At 39.4% G+C, this 20,342-nt stretch overlaps 1 protein-coding gene across 2 annotated transcripts in view; it reads left to right on the forward strand.

The window, feature by feature from the left end:
* SPAG1 (sperm associated antigen 1) overlaps positions 1-20,342 on the forward strand; it is an 83,917-nt gene that overhangs the window by 26,301 nt on the left and 37,274 nt on the right. For both annotated transcript variants that reach the window (XM_055286887.2, XM_055286888.2), the window contains exons 6-10: positions 22-128; positions 695-800; positions 3,186-3,316; positions 7,424-7,530; positions 10,168-10,327. In XM_055286887.2, the coding sequence (XP_055142862.1) occupies positions 22-128; positions 695-800; positions 3,186-3,316; positions 7,424-7,530; positions 10,168-10,327 (611 nt within the window). The remainder of the gene's footprint in view (positions 1-21; positions 129-694; positions 801-3,185; positions 3,317-7,423; positions 7,531-10,167; positions 10,328-20,342) is intronic.

Genomic DNA, 20,342 nt, shown 5'->3' on the forward strand with positions numbered 1-20,342 from the left:
TTTATTGTTCTTTCATTTAAGATTTGACGTGGAGAAGGAGTGTTTAAAAATTGATGAAGATTACAAAGAAAAGACGGTAGTAGACAAGTCACACTTGTCTAAAATTGAGACAAGAATAGATACAGCAGGTAATTGGAGAAAAAAAAATAATTTAGTAGTCTTTAAAGTTTTTCATTTATAATAAAAAGTGTCAATCTAGAAGACATTGTCTTTGAGTACTGCACAGATTACCATGAAAAGTTTATGGATTTTCTCTTACATTTGACCACTCAACAAATTCACTTCTCTCTTTTACCCACTTAATTTTTAAATGTAGTAAGGCTTTAAAATATAAACCTATTTTTCTTACTGTAATTCATTTGTTTTTAATTCCTTTTTTTCCAATCCTCTTTTTCCTCCAAATTCCTCAAATTGTTTTCTTTTTGCTTCAAAACAAGAAGATGGGGCAGTTTATTGGGCTAGCACCTATAAAGTGAAACAAAATCAATCATTATAAAAATTCTGAATCCTCAAAACTTGTGAATGATTTAAAAAGAAAACATCCCTAAGCTTGGGGAACCTTTTATTTTCTTTTGTTTATTTTATGATCTTTCCGCTTTCTTCTGCTTCTGTTAAAATAAGCATTCTTAGATTTAAATTTTTAAAATTCTGTTAAATTATATGTTTACATATAGCAGATAACATGTATTTCTAGGTCTAACTGAGAAAGAAAAGGATTTTCTTGCCACTCGTGAAAAGGAGAAAGGAAATGAAGCTTTCAACTCGGGAGATTATGAAGAAGCAGTGATGTATTATACCAGGTGAGCAGATGTTTGTTGGGGTTTAAACTTGCCTTTTAAAAAATGATAATGTTTTAATTGTTGAAACAATATAAGCAAAAATCTATGTCAGAATCTCCCAATGTATTGTACTTGTGATTTATCATATATTCACTTGTGTTTCTCCTATTTTTTCAATACTTTTCTCAAACCTCTAAGCTCCCACTCCACTCCTACTTTTGACAGAGGACTTAACTTCCTATCTTGCAGAGAAAATAGAAGCCATCTGACAGCAATTCAACAGAAGGCCCATATGATATAGAAGTGATAACTTGGGTTCCATTGTAGACTGCCTGGATTTAATTCTAGTACTTTGGTGCTCCTTCCTACCACAGGGCCTTTGCACATGCTGGGTCCTCCATCAAAAATGCTTTTCCCATGGCTGGTCTGAGTACAGTGGTGTTTACAAGTAATTGATCACAACCAGTTACAGATTTCCTTGTTCCTTCTCCACTCCCACCGTTTCACTTGACTAGCCTTTAAAAGAGAAAAGAAAATTAAGAAAAAAAAATGCTCTTCCCTCCTCCCATTATCTAATTAATTCTGATTTATCCTTCAGATCTTAGTCTTCACCTTACTTCTTTGGAGAAGTCTTACTTGACCTTTCAAACTAGGTTAAATCTCCATCCCACCCTACCCACCTCACCTCCCAATTTATAGGCTCTTATAGCAGTCTTACCTCTCCTTTGTAGCACTTGTCAGAAGTATAATTTAAGCTTGTGTGATTTGATAATAACTAGAATTTAAGATTTGTAAGAGCAGAACCCATTTGTCAAGGATTTTTACACCATTGTATCCCCAAGGCCCAACAAAGTACCTGGTTCATAATAGATGTTCGATAAATATGTATATGAACTTCTGAAGTTCTTAACAGCCTAAGAAAAGTAGACTAAGTTTTTAAAATGTTGTTACAGATAAACTGTTCTTATAGAATCACTAATGCTACCTTAGCACTAAACTCTGTACAATCTTTTTTCCACCTTTGGAAATAAGATTTTTTTCAATGTTGTTGGTGTCTCTAAAGAAGTTTTCTCAGATTGTTTAAATGAAGACACGAGGTAAAGAGGATATATGATGGATCATTCATTCAGTACAGCCTCCCCTGTTCAGGCAGGTGGATGTCAGCCTTGATGACTGTTCTTTCTTTTCTTGTAGATTTATACTAGAGATTCTCTTGTCTATTACAGGTTATAAAACTCTTTTCTTCTTTTTTGAGGAGTCATATAGTTGAAGAATTAAAGCAGCATAGTATGATGGTTAAGGGAATTCAGACTACCACTTTCTGACCTTGGGCAGATTCTTTTTTTTTTTTTTTTTTTTTTTTTTTTTTTGAGACAGGGTCTCACTCTGTTATCCAGGCAAGAGTGCAGTGGAGTGATCATAGCTCACTGCAGCCTCAAACTCCTGGGCTTAAGGGATCCTCCCACCTCAGCCTCCTGAGAATAGCTGGGACTACAGGTGTGAGCCACCACACCTGGATAATTTTCTCTTGTATTTTTTGTAGAGACAGGCTCTCACGATGTTGCCCAGGCTGGTCTTGACCCCTCCTGGCCTCAAGCCATGCTGTCACCTCGGTCCCCCAAAGTGCTGAGATTACAGGGGTGAGCCACCATGTCTGGCTTCAAAAAAATGTGTTTCATACTTGATATTTGATGTTAACTTACATCAACGGTTTTTTTAAGGTGATCTATAGGTATTTATCTTTTTCTACCTTCACTTTTTATTCTAGTAACTAAAGCTCAGATTCCAGATCTATGAGTATTTAAATTCCCATAATGCCTCTAAAGCCTGAGTTAACTTTAAGGCTATTAACTGGATATTTAAGCATCTGTTTAAATATTGATTTAGTATGCTTGTAAAATTGCATTTTATTATTTTTGATAATATAGGCTGTATTTGTTTGCTAAGGTTGCCGTAACAAAGTACCACAGACTGAGCGGCTTAAACGAGAGAAGTTTCTTTTCTCACACTTCTGGAGGCTGGAAGTTTGAGATCAAGGAGCTAGCAGGGTTGGTTTTTTCTAGGCCTCTCTCCTTGGCTTGCAGGTGGCCGTCTTCTCCCTGTGACTTCACAGTCTCTCCATACATGTATGTCCAAATATCTTCTTATAAGGAAACCACTTTAATGGGATCTGGGCCCCCTCTCATGACTTCATTTCACCTTAATTAGCTTTTTAAAGACCCTATCTCCAAATACAGTCATGTTCTGAGATACTGTGGGGTTAGGACTTCAACATATGAATGTTGGGGGATATGATTCAGCCCATAGACAGGTTATAATTGTTTTATGTATAACTTAAGCTGAATTTCTCTACATTCTTATGTTTACCTTAGGCTTGCTTGTTGCCAGTAACTGTTTCTTTTCTAGGAGCATATCAGCGCTTCCCACTGTAGTTGCCTATAACAATCGAGCTCAAGCAGAAATCAAATTACAGAACTGGAATAGCGCTTTTCAGGATTGTGAAAAGGTCTTGGAGTTAGAACCTGGAAACGTAAAGGGTAAAAAATATTATAGAATTCTTGTACATTTACAGCAGGATCCATTAATAAAGACCATTTGTAGATACTTGTAATGTTTACATTAAAAATATTTCAGGTAAACTCAAATTTCTGTATGTGAATCAACAACTTCATAAAGTTGCTTTTAAGTTGAACTTGTAAGTTAAGCCCCTGATTATTTGTACTGAAGTAGCTAATAATCCCAGAGGATTTAATAAAATACATATATATTTTAAAGAAATATCTCAATAAACAAAAAACCAACAACAACAAAAATAAAAGAGAATTATCTTGGCCAGGCACAGTGGCTCACACCTATAATCCCAGAATTTTGGGAGGCCGAGATGAGACAATTGCTTGAGTCTAGGAGTTTGAGACCAGCCTGGGCAACACAGCAAAACTCTGTGTCTCAAAAAAAAAACTCAAGCTTTCATTTGAATGTTCTTTTTCTCCAAAAAAAATTAAGTATAACTTAATGTAGATTTTCTGGTATTTATAAATATAATAAAATAATAAGCCCACAGTGGACCTCTAGAACCTTCTCCCAGCTTCTTTGTGGATATTTCCCCTTAGGTGACTATATATAATTTTGTTTGTTTGTATGTTTGTTTTTTTGAGACCGAGTCTCATTCTGTCACCCAGGCTGGAGTGCAGTGACGTGATCTCGGCTCACTGCAACCTCTGCCTCCTGGATTCAAGTGGTTCTGCTGCCTCAGCCTCCCAAGTAGCTGGGACTACAGGCGTGCACCACCATGCCTGGCTAACTGTTGTATTTTTAGTAGAGAGACGGGGTTTCACCATGTTGGCCAGGCTGGTGTCGAACCCCTGACCTCAGGTGATCCACCTGCCTCGGCCTCCTAAAATGCTGGGATTACAGGCGTGAGCTACCGCTCCCGGCCTGTTTTTGTTTTTTTGAGATAGGATCTCACTCTGTCACCCAGCCTGGTGTGCAGTGGTGCAATCTTGGCTTACTGCAACGTCCACTTCCCAGTCTCAAGCAATTCTTCCACCTCAGCCTCCCAAGTAGCCGGAACTACAAGCATGTGCCACCACACCCGGCTAATTTTGTTTGTATTTCTTGTAAAGATGGGGTTTCCCTATGTCACCCAGGCTGGTCTCAAACTCCTGAGCTCAAGTGATCTGCCCACCTCGACCTCCCAAAGTGCTGGGATTACAGGCATGAGCCACCAAGCCTGGCCTGCTGTAAATAATTTAATTTTCATTTTAAATTAATAATTTGAATAACTTAGTTCTAAATTAAATTTGTCCAAAACTGACTCTTTCTGCCAAAAACCTGCACTGTTTTGATTCCCTGCCCCTCTGACTGACCACCTTGTCATGGTTCAGGCCTGAAATATGCAAATCAGACTCTATTCTCCTTTTCTGTTATCAAGGAGTCATTCCAAGAGGGAGTGACATAGATTATAATAGACACATTATATTTCTTTAAATTTTTATGGATTCAAATAAATATAAACACTCTTTTCACATGGAATGTATCCCTTTTTGCCTATAAACATGGTGGAGGTGGCAGAAGCCATGGCAGTGCTAAGGGGAAGCCTGGTGCATCACCTGCCACTGTCATTGTCATGGATTGCCCTCCATTTACCAATAAAGTCCTGTTTGGCCTGTGTTTTATGCAAGCTGGTCTCTGTCACAGAGTATGGCTGGGCTCCCAGCTTTAGGCAGCAGCCCACTGAAGGTTTTGCCAACCCCATACCACTGCTCGGCCAGGCCCTGTGCCAAGCACTTTACATGTATTAACTCTTAATTTTAACAAAAGTCTCGGCTGGGCACAGTGGCTCATGTCTGTAATCCTAGCACTTTGGGAGGCCGAGGTGGGCAGATCACCTGAGGTTAGGAGTTCGAGACCAGCCTGGCCAACATAGCAAAACTCCATCACTACTAAAAATTAAAAAAAAAAAAAAAAAATGGAGGGGTGCAGTGGCTCATGCTTGTAATCCCAGCACTTTGGGAGGCTGAGGTGGGCGGATCACTTGAGGCCAGAAGTTCAAGACCAGCCTGGCCAACGTGGCGAAACTCCATCTCTACTAAAAACACAAAAAATTAACTGGGCATGGTGGCAGGCACCCCTAATCCCAACAACTTGGGAGGCTGAGGCAGGAGAATCACTGGAACCCAGGAGGAGGAGGTTGTAGTGAGCTGAGATCACACCACTGCACTCCAGCCTGGGCAACAGAACAAGAATCCATCTCAAAAAAACCCACAATAAATTTAAAAAAAATTGCTAGACATGGTGGTGGGCACCTGTAGTCCCAGCTACTTGGGAGGCCGAGGCAGGAGAATTGCTTGAACCTGGGAGGCAGAGGTTGTAGTGAGCTGAGATCACGCCACTGCACTTCAGCCTAGGCGACAGAACAAGACTCTGTTTCAAAAAAAATAAATAATATGTTAGCATTAGGTAAAGCTGAGTTAAGGGACACAGGAACTCTCTCTACTATCTCTGCAACTTTTCTGTAAATCTCCAATTATTCCAAAATAAAAAGTTTTAAAAAAGGATAATCATTATGTCATGAATATTTCTTCATGGAAGTTCCCTTCAGAAATCTGCGTAGCAATAGCAATAGCTAAATTATATTTAAAGTGCAGTGCTACAACTTTAATTAAATTTATAACAAAATGATTTATCATTTAGATTTTCATAGCTCATTCTAAGACTAAAATTCAAATTGGTCAAATTTATAAGTTTGTTTTAAAATAGCATATTAAAATATGTCAGATAAAATTTCTCACTTTTTGGCCAGGCGCAGTGGCTCATGCCTGTAATCCCAGCACTTTGGGAGGCCGGGGCAGGCGGATCACGAGGTCAGAAGATCGAGACCATCCTGGCTAACACAGTGAAACCCTGTCTCTACTAAAAATACCAAAAAAAAATTAGCTGGATGTGGTGGCATGAGCCTGTAGTCCCAGCTACTTGGGACGATGAGGCAAGAGAATCGCTTGAACCTGGGAGGCAGAGGTTGCAGTGAGCCGAGACTGTGCCACTGCACTCCAGCATGGGCAACAGAGTGAGACTCTGTCTCAAAAAAAAAAAAAAAAAAAAAAATCCTTACTTTTCAGAATTACCAAACTTGATTCTTTTTCAAAGTAATGACTTATTACACAAAGTTCTCCTTATATAATAGTTAATGATGAGTCTAGAGAGGCATTCATTGTCAGTATTACATAATTATCAAATTATACATTGAAACGTACCCAAAAAATCAAATGCGAATTATCAAAGTGCTTAATTTCTGGACCTAACTGACTTAATCATCAGGATTCTCTCAGTTCCCTATGCTGAGTAACTCCTTCTAATCATTTTAGAGATTGCTATACAGATGTCACTAATGAGCCATATTCTGAGCTAGATGCTGGTCAGTAATATACTTTTTTTTTTTTTGGAGACAGAGTCTTGCTCCGTCACCCAGGCTGGAGTACAGTGGCACAATCTTGGCTCACTGCAACCACCTCCCAGGCTCAAACAATTCTCCTGCCTCAGTCTGCTGAGTAGCTGGGATTACAGATGTGTGCCACCAAGCCAAGCTAATTTTTTTTGTATTTTTAGAAGAGATGGGATTTTGCCATGATGGCCAGGCCGGTCTTGAACTCCTGGCCTCAAGTGATCTGCCCACCTCAGGCCCCCAGATTGTTGGGATTACAGGCGTGAGCCACTGTGCCTAGCCAATATACTAAATTTTGATAAGGGATTTTATGTTTTCAAAAAGTGGCTAAATAATACTCGCCATAATTATAAGAAGGAAAGGATTATTATCAGTGAAAATCATTCCAATATTGCAATACAGTGTGTTGCCTGTGAAGGGTTGAGGTATGAAATCTCTTAGTCCTTGGAAAAGCTGGCAGGGCCTGGGGCTGCCAGAGGGCCAGACGGTTGTTATAGAGGGGACAGCTGGCTGATGCAGCCTCTTTTATGTACCTCAGTGTCATCTCCTATGTGTGTATCAACATGAAAAAGGGGGTAGTTGAGCTTTGGGTAATTGCATCCTAAAGTATTCTGTGCTGCTCATATTCTTCCACTTGCAAAATATGTTGTAACCATAATGCCACATATTAAAAAACATAACTTTTATTTTGGTAAATTTTCAGCTCTTCTGCGTCGTGCTACTACATATAAACATCAAAACAAGCTCCAGGAAGCTATAGAAGATTTGAGTAAAGTACTAGATGTTGAGCCTGATAATGATTTGGCCAAGGTAAGTATAGAATGTGATTTCTCACCTAATTCTGTAGTTGGCTGTTTCTGTATTTATTTTAAAGTGGTATCAATCTTCCCAAACAAATTATGTTGAAGATTAGGTCACAGCTTTAAAAGGTAGGTATATTCCAGACACCCCAAAACGTTAACATCTATTTGAAGTGGAAGAAAGCAGAATCTTAAAATTTTTTTTCAAAACTATAAACCTTCCTCTGAAAGACAAATATCAATTTTTCTTTTTCCTATAGTGTTGTAGGCAGTGTTTTTCTCTGAGCCATGTGGAGTGGTGTAGAAGGTACCTTCCTAGGTAGGATTAGGGGTGAACTCTGTGGCCATTGAAGAGCGTTTCTCTCTGTAAGGAGCATGGTAAGCACAGCATCATTGATAGCATGTGCTACCTGACTGAGCTGACTGACTCAGTTATACACTTAGGGGATCTGTATTCAGGCCTAAAGAGTAGAGGTAAGTGTCAAGAACTGAGATTTTCCCCTGCTTACAAATGAACAAGGTGGCCTACCAGAGGATACAAGATATCCTGAGTCAAACACAAAAGACTTTGTTACTCCAAGCAGATGAGCTTCACGTTCATGTCAGTTCCCCTTGCTCCCAAGTCCCACAGGGGTGACGCAGAGTGGCCCAGATGGATGTTGCACACTCAATGGATTTATGTGATGGCTGACAAATCAAAAATTTAGGAAACCAGCTGGGTGCAGTGGCTCATGTCTGTAATCCCAGCTCTTTGGGAGGCTGAGGCAGGCAGATCACGTGAGATCAGGAGTTCAAGACCGGCCTGGCCAACACTGCACTCCAACCGGGGCAACAGTGAGACTCCATCTCAAACAAACAAAAATTTAGGAAACCCGCTTCTTTTATGACGGGGTATAAGCAAACCTGCCCAATCTCTGCTCCATAGGGAAGCATCACCGTTATTACACTGGAGAGCCAACACACCTGCCTTCTCTGCTGCAGATGAATACTATTTCTGTTTGCCAAGGTTGTTCTGAGTACAGACATCCTTAGAGATGTCCAGAAAGAAGGTGGTTTAGTGCCTCTGCTGGCAGTATAGTCAGAAATAAGAGAAACCCATGGAGAAATGGTTACTAAGTTTCCACATACACCTATTGGGTTACCTATCCCACTGTCTCTGAGTAGCAGCTAATGTTCCTAGAATATCAGCTGCTTTTGTCAAGTCAACATTTTAGGTTTAGGTTTAGGGCCTGGCTTAGTATTTCCTTTTTGTAATGGTTATGTTTATTTATTTATTTTTGAGACAGGGCCTTGCTCTGATGCCTCAACTGTAGTGTGGTGGGAACATGGCTCACTGCAGCTTCCACCTCCTAGGCTCAAGCAATCCTGCCATCTCAGCCTCCTGTATAGCTGAGACCACAGGTGCACGCCACCTCCCAAAGTGCTAGGATTACAGGCATGAGCCATTGTGCCTGGTTTCAAATGCATTTTTATCTTAACCATATGCAAAGATTAACTCAAAATGGATCATATACTTTTTGATGTAAGATATAAAATATAAAAGTTCTAGAAGAAAACATAAGAGAAAATCTTCATTACCTTAGACAAATATTTCTTATGTAAGACATGAAAAGTACAATCCATAAAAGAAAAAGTTGATATATTGGACTTCATCAAAATTTAAAACATCTACTTTTCAAAGACACTATTAGAAGAATAAAAGACAAGCCACAGCTGGGCATGGTGGCTCACACCTGTAATCCAAGCACTTTAGGAGGCTGAGGCAGGCAGATCACTTGATCCCAGGAGTTTAAGACCAGCCTGGGCAAGACAGCTGAACTTCATCTCCACAAAAAATTTAAAAAGTTAGCCAGACATGGTGGTGTGGGCCTGTAGCCCCAGCTACTTGGGAGGCAGGGGTGGGACGATAATTTGAGCCCGGGAGGTCAAGGCTGCAGTGAGCTGTGATTGCACCACTGTACTCCAGCCGGGGCAGCAGAGGGAAACCCTGTCTCAAAAACAACAACAACAACAAAACAAAACAAAACAAACAAACAAAAAGCCACAGACCACAGACTGGGAGAAAATATTTGAAAATCGTATATCCAACAAAGGATGATATATCTATTTTTCATTAGAGTCAGCATAAAATATTTCAGAATTTTCAGCATTACCCTAAAACAGTAATGTGGGCTGGGTGTGGTAGCTCACGCCTGTAATCCCAGAACTTCAGGAGGCTGAGGTGAGAGGATTGCTTGATCCCACGGGTTTGAGGCTAGACTGGGCAACATGGTGAGACCTCATCTCTATATTTTAAATAAACAAACGGCATATGTAGCATGATTTCATTTGTGTAAAACTATACATCTCTGTGGGTATATATGCATAGAAACATCTAGAAAGATGATTATCAAAATGTTAATAGTAGTATCTGAATGGCAAGATTTTAGGTGATTTTTTCTTTATTTTTTATACTTGTTACACTGCTTTTTTTTTGTGTGTGTGTTTTTTTTACAGTGGACATGTATGATTACAATCAAAGGCCACCAAAAAAAAGCCTTGTCTTAGTTGTATTCATTTTTCAACATCTTTATGTTTTTACCTGAAAGAATGGTTATATTTATTATTAAAGGAAAATATTTTCTTTAATATGGTAATTATGTTGCAGAAAACCTTGTCGGAGGTTGAAAGAGATCTGAAAAATTCTGAAGCTGCATCTAAGACTCAAACCAAAGGGAAAAGGATGGTTATTCAGGAAATAGAAAACTCCGAAGATGAAGAAGGAAAAGACAGTGGAAGAAAACATGAAGATGACGGTGGAGATAAGAGTAAAATATCTTTTCTATTTAGGTTATGTAAAAGACTGCCTTTTTATATGATGAGCTGGCTCAATTTTTCTATTTGTACAGAAATTCATAATCTACCGAAGTTTTTCTAGCTTTGCCTTGTAAATTCACAAGCCAGCTTCGCTCATCTTTTTCTTAATACAGCTTGGTAGAATCTCTCAAACCCATTTTCCTTCTTAACCTGTCACCTTTTTCTAGTGCTCAGTTTAATTCCTGGTCACCACCTTTAAATGTAAATGGCTGTGTTTATTTGACGCAAACCATTTGCAAGTTAACCTTAAATATCTCTCTTTGATAATTGTTTTGTATGTATCTCCTTGATTGCAAACAAATGTGTTGGTTTCAAAACAGGTATGGGTAGCCCCATTTATATGCCAAAAATGAATGCATTACTAGAAAATTGCTGTGTGTGTTTTTCAAAAATATTTTAAATATGCAAAAGTTAAAAAACGTAACTTTTATTTTGGTAAATATTCAGCTCTTCTGCATCGTGCTACTACATATAAACATCAAAACAAGCTACATCAAAACATGTAAACATCAAAACAAATATATAATTTAACACTTGAAACAATATTTTAAGAGAATCTAGACTAGATAAAGGGTTATCCTCATAATATAAAACATCGAAAGTTATGTCAACTTTGAGGGGAAAGATTTGCCTCCTCACTTGACAAGGGACATAAAAACTTTTCCCTCCATCAGCTGGGCGCGGTGGCTCACACCTGTAATCCCAGCATTTTGGGAGGCCGAGGCAGGTGCATCACGAGGTCAGGAGTTCAAGACCAGCCTGGCCAACATGGTGAAACCCTCTCTCTACTCAAAATACAAAAATTAGCTGGGTGTGATGGCATGCACCTGTAATCCCAGTTACTCAGGAGGCTGAGGAAGGAGAGTGGCTTAAACCTGGGAGGCGGAGGTTGTGGTGAGCCAAGGTGGTGCCACTGCACTCCAGCCTGGGCAATAGAGCGAGACTCCATCTCAAAAAACAAAAAAAGAAAAAAAGATTTTTCCCTCCTTCTTGAGAACACCTGAGCAACTGGCAGTGGCGGGGCAGTGGAAGGGGAGATATTATCAATTTTGAAAATCATTCACAAGTAAAAATCAACTTGTAAGTAATTTGACAGAATATTCTAATTTTGAGAGAGATACAAAATGTTCAGTTCATTCAATTCTAAAAATAAAGAACGAGTTTTAATTTTTTAAGTGACAAAAAAGAATGTAATGTGTACACTTCAGATTAAAATACAATCAGTTAAGATTGGATAAAGACAAAGGAACAGAAAGGGAGGGAGCGAGAAAGAGGAAGACAATCAGAGAGGTGAGAAGGAAGAGAGAACATAAAAAGGATTCAAAAGGGAGAAATTAAGGTAACCAGTTTTTCAAGGATTCAGGCTTGCCTTTTAGCCAGATTGTAAATACGATCTGGCAGCAAATCTTCTTAGGGTTTATATTTAGCTTTGCATAATTAACCATATGTCTTACAGTTAAAGGAAAGCATTTTAAATCTTATCTGAAGTGAGATGAAGTATAAACTATATTACTTCCTATTATTTTGAAATTGTTATTTTAAAATTTTATATATAGTAAAAATGGACCTTTTGAATATACAGTTCTAATACATGTACGGTTTCATGTAACCATTACCATAGTCAGGATACAGAACAGTTCTACCACCCAAAAAGGCCTTCTTGCTGTCCTTTCAGTGAAACCCTTCCCTCACCCCAGCTCTTCTCTATTCCTATAGCTTTACCTTTTCCAGAATGTCCTATAAATGGAACTGGAAAGTATGTCACCTTTTGAGTCTAGCTTTCTTCACTTAGCATGTCACTGAGATTCATTCATGTAGCTGCATGTATCATTCTCATTCCTTTTTACTGCTGAGTAGCATTCCATTAATAGTTGTACCAAAGTTTATACATTCGGTTATTCAAGGACATTCAGGTTATTTCCAGTATTCGGTAATTATGAGTGAAAACTGCTATACACACTCATGTGCAGGTTTTTGTGTAAACATATGTTTTCATTTCCCCTGAGTAAATAGCTAAGAGTGGGACTGCTGGGTCATATGGCAAGTATATGTTTAACTTTATTGGAAGTTGCCTGACTGTTTTCCAGAGTGGCTATACCATTTTGCGTTGCCATTAGTAACATATGAGAGTTCTAGATGCTTCTCGTCCTTGCCTCCTTGCCAGCATTTGGTATTGATATTGTTTTCCCTTTTTACCCATTCTATTAGGTGTATAGTGGTTTCTCATCAGTTTTAATTTGCATTTTCCTGATGAGAATCTTTACCATCTCTATATTACTTTTTGTGAAGTGTCTCTTCAAATTATTCCACCAATTTTCAAAAATTGGGTTGTTGTTTTCCTACTGTTAAGTCCTGAGAATTCTTTTTATAATCTTGATGCAAGGTTTCTGTTATATATGAGATTTGAAAAAAATTTTTGTCTGTAGCTTTTTTCATTCTTTTAACAGTCTTTTACAGAGCAAAGGTTTTTCATTTTGTAGAAGTACAATTTATCCAGTTTTTTAAAGGGACTGTGCTTTTGATGTTATGTCTATGAACACTTTGCCTAAGTCAAAGTCTTGAAGAGTTTCTTGTAAGTTTTTCTTTTTCAGAGATAGGGTCTTGCTCTGTTGTTCGGGCTAGAGTGCAGAGGTGTGATCATAGCTCACTACAGCTATGATCACTGTTTATTATTTTCTTCCTTCTGCTTGTTTTTATGTTCATTTGCTTCTCTTTTTCTTTTTTTCTCGCCATATCGCCCAGGCTGGATTCAAGCTCCTGGGCCAAAGATTCTCCCACCTCAGGCTCCCGAGTAACTGGGACTATAGGCACGCCACCGCACTCAGCTTGCTCCTCTTTTTCTAAGATAGTTTCTCAAGACAGAAGCTTGGAATATTTATTTGAGAATTTCTCCTCCGAATATAAGCAGTGAATGCTGTAAGTTTCTTTCTGATAGAAAGAATGTAATTTTTAAGCCAGGCACAGTGGCATGCACTCATAGTCCCAGGGAGCTCAGGAGGCTGAGGGTTGCTTAAGGCCAGAAGTTCAATCCCAGCCTCGGCAACATAACGAGACCCCATCTTTTTTTTAGAAAAATAATATAATATAAATTTTAAGACCAGTAAGTTCTCTTTTATCAGCAAAGTAAATTGAGATGAAGTAGATAAATAGCCAGAAACTCAGACATAATCTTTTCATCTTAAAATGAAATCAATTGAACTAGTTTACATTCACCTCTAGTTACACTGAACTAGTTACATTCAAACAAGTTACATTGTTTGATAGGGTGTGAAAAGAGGTGCTAGAGCCTTGGACACAAGAGAAGCAACCCCAGTCACTTTTAGGAAAATCATGTTAAAGCCCAGAGGAAAGTTATCAAATTGGAATCTTTACATGTGGTTCTCCATCTCATCACATTCCAGGAAAGAATTCCCAGTCATTATGGGGTATGTTCCAGGACCATGGAAAAAGGCAGCAATTTGTGTTTTGTAACCTTGGCTGGTAATGCTGTCCCTTTATGAACTCCACTCGGGTTGGCCAGGCCCAGTTCATCCCGACTGGGGTATAACATAACTGATGGATTTAATTTAACAACTGACAATTATTGAGCACCTACTCTGTGTCAGGTGCTGAGATAAGACAATTGATAGGCTTTCTTTGCCTCTCCTACTAAGGGCCAGTATTAACAAATTGCCTGTTGGCCAGGATGATTACACTTGGGGATTGAGTTCATGGGATTTTTCCTGGAAGGTCCCTATCTGTTTGCCTTCTCTAGTAGAGATCATTTAGAAGAAAGAAGTGGCCATCACCATACAGCTGTAGCTGTTGAAGAATCTGGTATTTATTCCATCTATCTCCTTACAGAGACGCAATCAGAGGAAAGTGAGCATCTACCCTCCTTTGCAGTGCTGCTGGTGTTGCTACTTAAAAATGAAAGCTAAGAAAATTAAAGTCACTCACAAACAGAAGAATAAAATATAGATCAGTATTTCTCTTATGCTAGAACTGGCAGGATCAGGAGGGTGGAAGTCAGGGATTTCCAGGAGTTCAAACAACAAACAAAATCATAAAGCTGAATAATTTTGATTATGTGAAAATGAAAAACATGTATATGTTAGGCGCCTAAAAAAAAACTAAAGGACAAATGACAAACTAGGAAAGATGGCAAAGGGTTGATAACCTTATAATATGAAAAGTTTCTACAAAACAACAAGGAAAAGATGAGGTGCTAGTATAAAACTGGGCAAAGCATACAAACAGACAAATCACTAATGAAGAAATAGAAATGATCAGTAAACTTTGTATTACTCATAAAAATGAAAATTAAATAGATTCTTTTTCTTTCCTACCAAATTGGCTGAGATAGAAAAAATAGTACCCTTTGTTGTCAAAAGTGAGGTAAGATAAGCATTAAAAATATTTTAATATAATTCATATATAGTAAAATCCATCCTTTTCAAATTCAGTGAATTTTAGTATATTCATGAAGTGGTACAACTATCACCACAATCTAATTTCAGAACATTTTTATCATCCCCAAAAGAAATTCCATACCCATTGGCAGTTACTGCCCATTTTACCCTTCCCCTGGCCCCTGGCAACCACTAGTCTACTTTTGTTTGTATGGATTTGCCTATCTTGAGTATTTCATACAAATGGAATCACAGTATGTAGACTTTTGTATCTGTCTTTCACTTAACATAATGTTTTCAAGGTTCATCTATGTTGCATCTTGCATTAGTACTTCATTCCTTTTTATGTAGAAATAATATTCCATTGTGTAGATAATACCAGATTTTCTTTATTCACCAGTTGATGGACCTTTGGGTTGTTTCCACTTTTTGGCTATTATGAATAATGCTGTCATGAACGCTCATATACAGATTTTTTGTTTGAACAGATGTTTTAGATTTTCTTGTGCATTATTTGGGAGTGGAATTGCTGGGTGATATACTAACTCTGTGTTTAACTTTGAGGAAGTGCAGACTGTTTTCCAAAGTAGCTATCCCATTTTACATTCCCACCTGCAATAAGGGCTCCAATTTCTTTACATATTTGCCAGCACTTGTTATTGTCTGCCTTTTTGGTTATAGCCATCTTAATCGGTATGTAGTGGTAACTCCTTATGGTTTTAATTTGCATTTTCCTAAGAACTAATTATGTTGACTGTCTCTTCAATCCCTATTGGCTATTTGTATTTCCTCTTTGGAGAAACGTCTATTCAAGTTCTTTGCCTTTTTTTTTTTTTTTTTTGAGATGGAGTTTTGCTCTTGTTGCCCAGGCTGGAGTGCAATGGCATGATCTCGGCTCACTGCAACCTCTGCCTCCCAGGTTCAAGCAGTTCTTCTGCCTCAGCCTCCCGAGTAGCTGGGATTACAGGCTCCCACCACCACGCCTGGCTAAATTTTTGTATTTTAGTAGAGATGGAGTTTCATCATGTTGGCCAGGCTGGTCTCGAACCCCTGACCTCAGGTGATCCACCTGCCTTGGCCTCCCACAGTGCTGGGATTACAGACGTGAGCCACTGTGCCCGCCCTCTTTGTCCATTTTTACTAGACCCTTATTAAATATTATTTGCAAGTACTTTTCCCATTCTGTGGACTATCTTTTAAGTTTTTTGATAATTTCCTTTGATGCAGAAGTTTTTTTTTTTTTTTTAGGGTGCAGCAACTCATTTTGACTTTTTTTTTTTATTATACTTTAAGTTCTAGGGTACATGTGCACAACGTGCGGGTTTGTTACATATGTATACATGTGCCATGTTGGTGTGCTGCACCCATTAACTTGTCATTTACATTAGGTATATCTCCTAATGCTGTCCCTCCCCACTCCCCTCACCCCATGACAGGCCCCGGTGTGTGATGTTCCCCTTCCTGTGTCCAAGTGTTCTCATTGTTCAATTCCCACCTATGAGTGAGAACATGTGGTGTTTGGTTTTTTGTCCTTGCAATAGTTTACTGAGAATGATGGTTTCCAGCTTCATCCATGTCCCTACAAAGGACATGAACTCATCATTTTTTATGGCTGCATAGTATTCCATGGTGTATTTGTGCCACATTTTCTTAATCCAGTCTATCACTGATGGACATTTGGGTTAGTTCCAAGTCTTTGCTATTGTGAATAGTGCCTCAGTAAACATACGTGTGCATGTGTCTTTATAGCAGCATGATTTATAATCCTTTGGGTATATACCCAGTAATGGGATGGCTGGGTCAAATGGTGTTTCTAGTTCTAGATCCCTGAGGAATCACCACACTGTCTTCCACAATGGTTGAACTAGTTTACAGTCCCACCAACAGTGTAAAATCGTTCCTATTTCTCCACATCCTTTCCAGCACCTGTTGTTTCCTGACTTTTTAATGATGGCCATTCTAACTGGTGTGAGATGGTATCTCATTGTGGTTTTGATTTGCATTTCTCTGATGGCCAGTGAGGATGAGCATTTTTTCATGTCTATTGGCTGCATAAATGTCTTCTTCTGAGAAGTGTCTGTTCACATCCTTTGCCCACTTTTTGATGGGGTTGTTTTTTCTTGTAAATTTGTTTGAGTTCTTTGTAGATTCTGGATATTAGCCCTTTGTCAGATGAGTAGATTGCAAAAATTTTCTCCCATTTTGTAGGTTGCCTGTTCACTCTGATGGTAGTTTCTTTTGCTGGATGCACAAGTTTTTAATTTTTATATGAAGTCCAATTTATCTATTTTTTTCAGAGCCCCCCTTAAGAAAGATTTTTTTCAGATTTTTTTTCTTTTGTTGCTTGTACTTTTGATATCATATATAAGAATCCATTGTCAAATCCAATGTTTGAAGATTTACTCCTGTGTTTTCTTCTTTTTCCTTCCTTCCTTCCTTCCTTCCTTCCTTCCTTCCTTTTTTTAGACAAGGTCTTACTCTGTTGCCCAGACTGAAGTGCAGAGTGGCACAATCATAGCTCACTGCAGCCTCTAACTCCTGGGCTCAAGTGATCCTCCTACCTCAGCCTCCCAGGTAGCCTGGACTACAGGCACATGGCACCATCCCTGCCTAATTTTTTCATTTTTATTTTTTGTACAGACAGGGGTCTCACTGTGTTACTCAGGGTGGTCTTGAATCCCTGGGATCAAGACATTCTCCCACCTCAGCCTCCCAAAGTGCTGGGATTACAGGCATGAGCCACTGTGCCTGGGCAACTCCTGTGTTTTTCTAAGATTTTTATGATTTTAGCTCTTGTATTTAGGTTATTGGATTATTGATCCATTTTAATTCTTATATACTGTATGAGGTAAATGTGTATGGTATTACCTATGTGTGTGTGTATATCCATATATATATGTTTTTGGTCATAGTTCTTGGCTTATACAACTCCCATAGCCCTTGTTACAGACTTTTGTCATAATGCTGGCTATCTCAGGCTTCAGGAAACAATCTCTCCAGACCTCCTTTCACCTTCCCCAAGGCAGGACTCTAATCTTACTCTGCCTTTCTGATTGTGGGTCAGAAGACCCTCCCCAGAGAGGGTCCTGCTGCATACTCTGAGGGAAGGAATGCTGACTTCAAAAATTTTCCTCCCTGATAGCTGAACACAGGGAGGTTCCTGGAAGGTGCCTAGCCACCCTAGGCACCTCTTCCTCTGTAACCCTTGCAGTATCCTTTGTAATAAGCCAGTAAACATGTTGTCTGGAGTTCAGTGACCTGCTCCAGCAAATTAATTGAACTCAAAGAGGGGGGGTCATGGGAACCCTAACTTGAAGCCTGTTGGTGAGAAGTTCTGGAGGCCTGGACTTGTAACTGGTGTCTGGAGTAGGAGGCAGCCTTGGGGACTGAGCCCTCATCCTGTGGAATCTGACACTATCTTTAGGCATATAGCATCAGAACTGAACTGGAAGATGCCCAGCTAGTATCCGCTGCTTGGTGCCTGGGGATAAACCCTCACACATTTGGTCACAGAAGTCTTCTATGTTGGTGATTATTGTGGTGGTGTGAGAATAGAGGAAAAACAGTTTGAGAGTTTTTCCAAAAGAGCGTCCAACTTAGTTTTGTTTTTGTTTGTTTTTAGTATGTGGAAATCCAGTTGTTACATCACCATTTGTTTAAAAAAACAAACAAACAAAAAACAAACCTGTTCTTTTCCTATTGAATAGACTTGGCACCCTTGTCAAGAATCAACTGGCCATAGATGTATGGTTTATCAACTCTCAGTTCCTTTCCATTGGTCTATGTGTCTTTCCTTATGCTAATACCACACTGTTTTGATTACTCTAGCTTTTAGTAAGCTTTGAAATCCAGAAGAGTGAGACTGGGTGCAGTGGCTCACGCCTGTAATACTAGCACTTTGGGAGGCTGAGGCCAGAAGTTTGAGGCTATATTGAGCCTACCACTGCCCTCCAGCCTTGGCGTTTGTGCTGGTTAATACTGAGTGTTAACTTGATTGGATTTAAGGATACAAAGTATTGATCCTGGGTGTGTCTGTGAGGGTATTGCCGAAAGAGATTAACATTAAGTCTGGTGGGCACAATCTAATCAGCTGCCAGTGAATATAAGCAGGCAGAAAAACATGAAAGGAGAGACTGGCCTAGCCTCCCAGCAGCCTACATCTTTCTCCCATGCTGGGTGCTTCCTGCCCTCGAGCATTAGACTCCAAGTTCTTCAGTTTCAAGACTTGGACTGGCTCTCCTTGCTCCTCAAGCTTGCAGACAGCCTATTGTGGGACCTTGTGATCGTGTAAGTTAATACTGAATAAATGTATATCCTATTAGTTCTGTCCCTCTAGAGAAACCTGACTAGTATAGATTTTAGTATCTGGAGTGGTTCTAGAGGAACAGAATATTAAGGATGGATTTCTTTTCGTTGGTTTTGGGGTTTCTGGAGTTGGCTGCTTAATATGATTAGACCCAAAAATGCAAAGGACTCTACTTCTAATAGTATGGAGAACACTGATAGTCCTTGATGTGAAGTGTTTAGAGAGTTATGCAAAATAAATGCATTTGACACTCCTGATTCATCACTCATGAGAGGCAGTGAGTTTAGTGACTCTATACATAATACCTTTGACCATAGGTGGAGAACCAAGGAACATAGTGAAGCTGGTTGGTTGCTCCTAAGTTCAATGGACAAAGTAGTGAAAGAAAATGATGAACTCAGGGATTCTGTCTCTCAGCTTCAGAAGCAGATACTGAGCCTCAAATCTGCTAAGTTTGCCCTAAGTGAGAGTCTTATCTCCTGTAGAGAAAGAGCTGAAATTGTGGAAAAACAGACACAAGCTCTCATCATGTGAGTGGCTGACCTGCAACAAAAGGTGCATGCACAGCCTTGCCAGGTGTCTACCATTAAAATAAGGGCATTGATTGGAAAAGAATGGGACCCTACAACTTGGAATGGGGATGTGTAGGAGGACCTTGATGAAACTGGGGACACTGAATTTGTAAACTCTGATGAACCTCTCTTTTGCCAGAAGGAACAGGTTCCCCATACCCAGTAGTGGCAACATCCCCTCACTGATCCATGCTGCCATCAGCCTTTCCACCTTTGTCTGAGGAGATAAATCCTGCACTGCCTGATGCAACAGTGATGGCCTCCCCTGAGGCAGTTGCCAGGCAAGATAATGTTGATTCTCCTCAGAAGCCACCCCCAACAACCTTGTTTGCTTCTAGATCTATAACTAGACTAAAGTCCTGCCAGGGACCTCTGGCCGGCCCCTAGAGGTGAGGTTGAGAGTGTGACCCATAAGGAGGTGCACTACACTCAAAAATAACTGAGTTCTATAATTTATATAAACAGAAATCTGGAGAACAGGCATGGAAATGGATATTAAGGGTGTGGGATAACGGTGGAAAGAACATAGAGTTGGATCAGGCTGAATTTATTGGTTTGGGCCCATGAAGTAGGGACTCTGCTTTTAATGTTGCAGCTTGGAGAGTTAAAAAAAAAAGGTTATAATAGTTTATTTGCTTGGTTAGCTGAATTATGGATTAAAAGATGGCCCACTGTGAGCCAGCTGGAAATGCCTGAT

Source organism: Symphalangus syndactylus, chromosome 7 (genome assembly GCF_028878055.3).
Source record: "Symphalangus syndactylus isolate Jambi chromosome 7, NHGRI_mSymSyn1-v2.1_pri, whole genome shotgun sequence".
Classification (NCBI taxonomy): Eukaryota; Metazoa; Chordata; class Mammalia; order Primates; family Hylobatidae; genus Symphalangus; species Symphalangus syndactylus.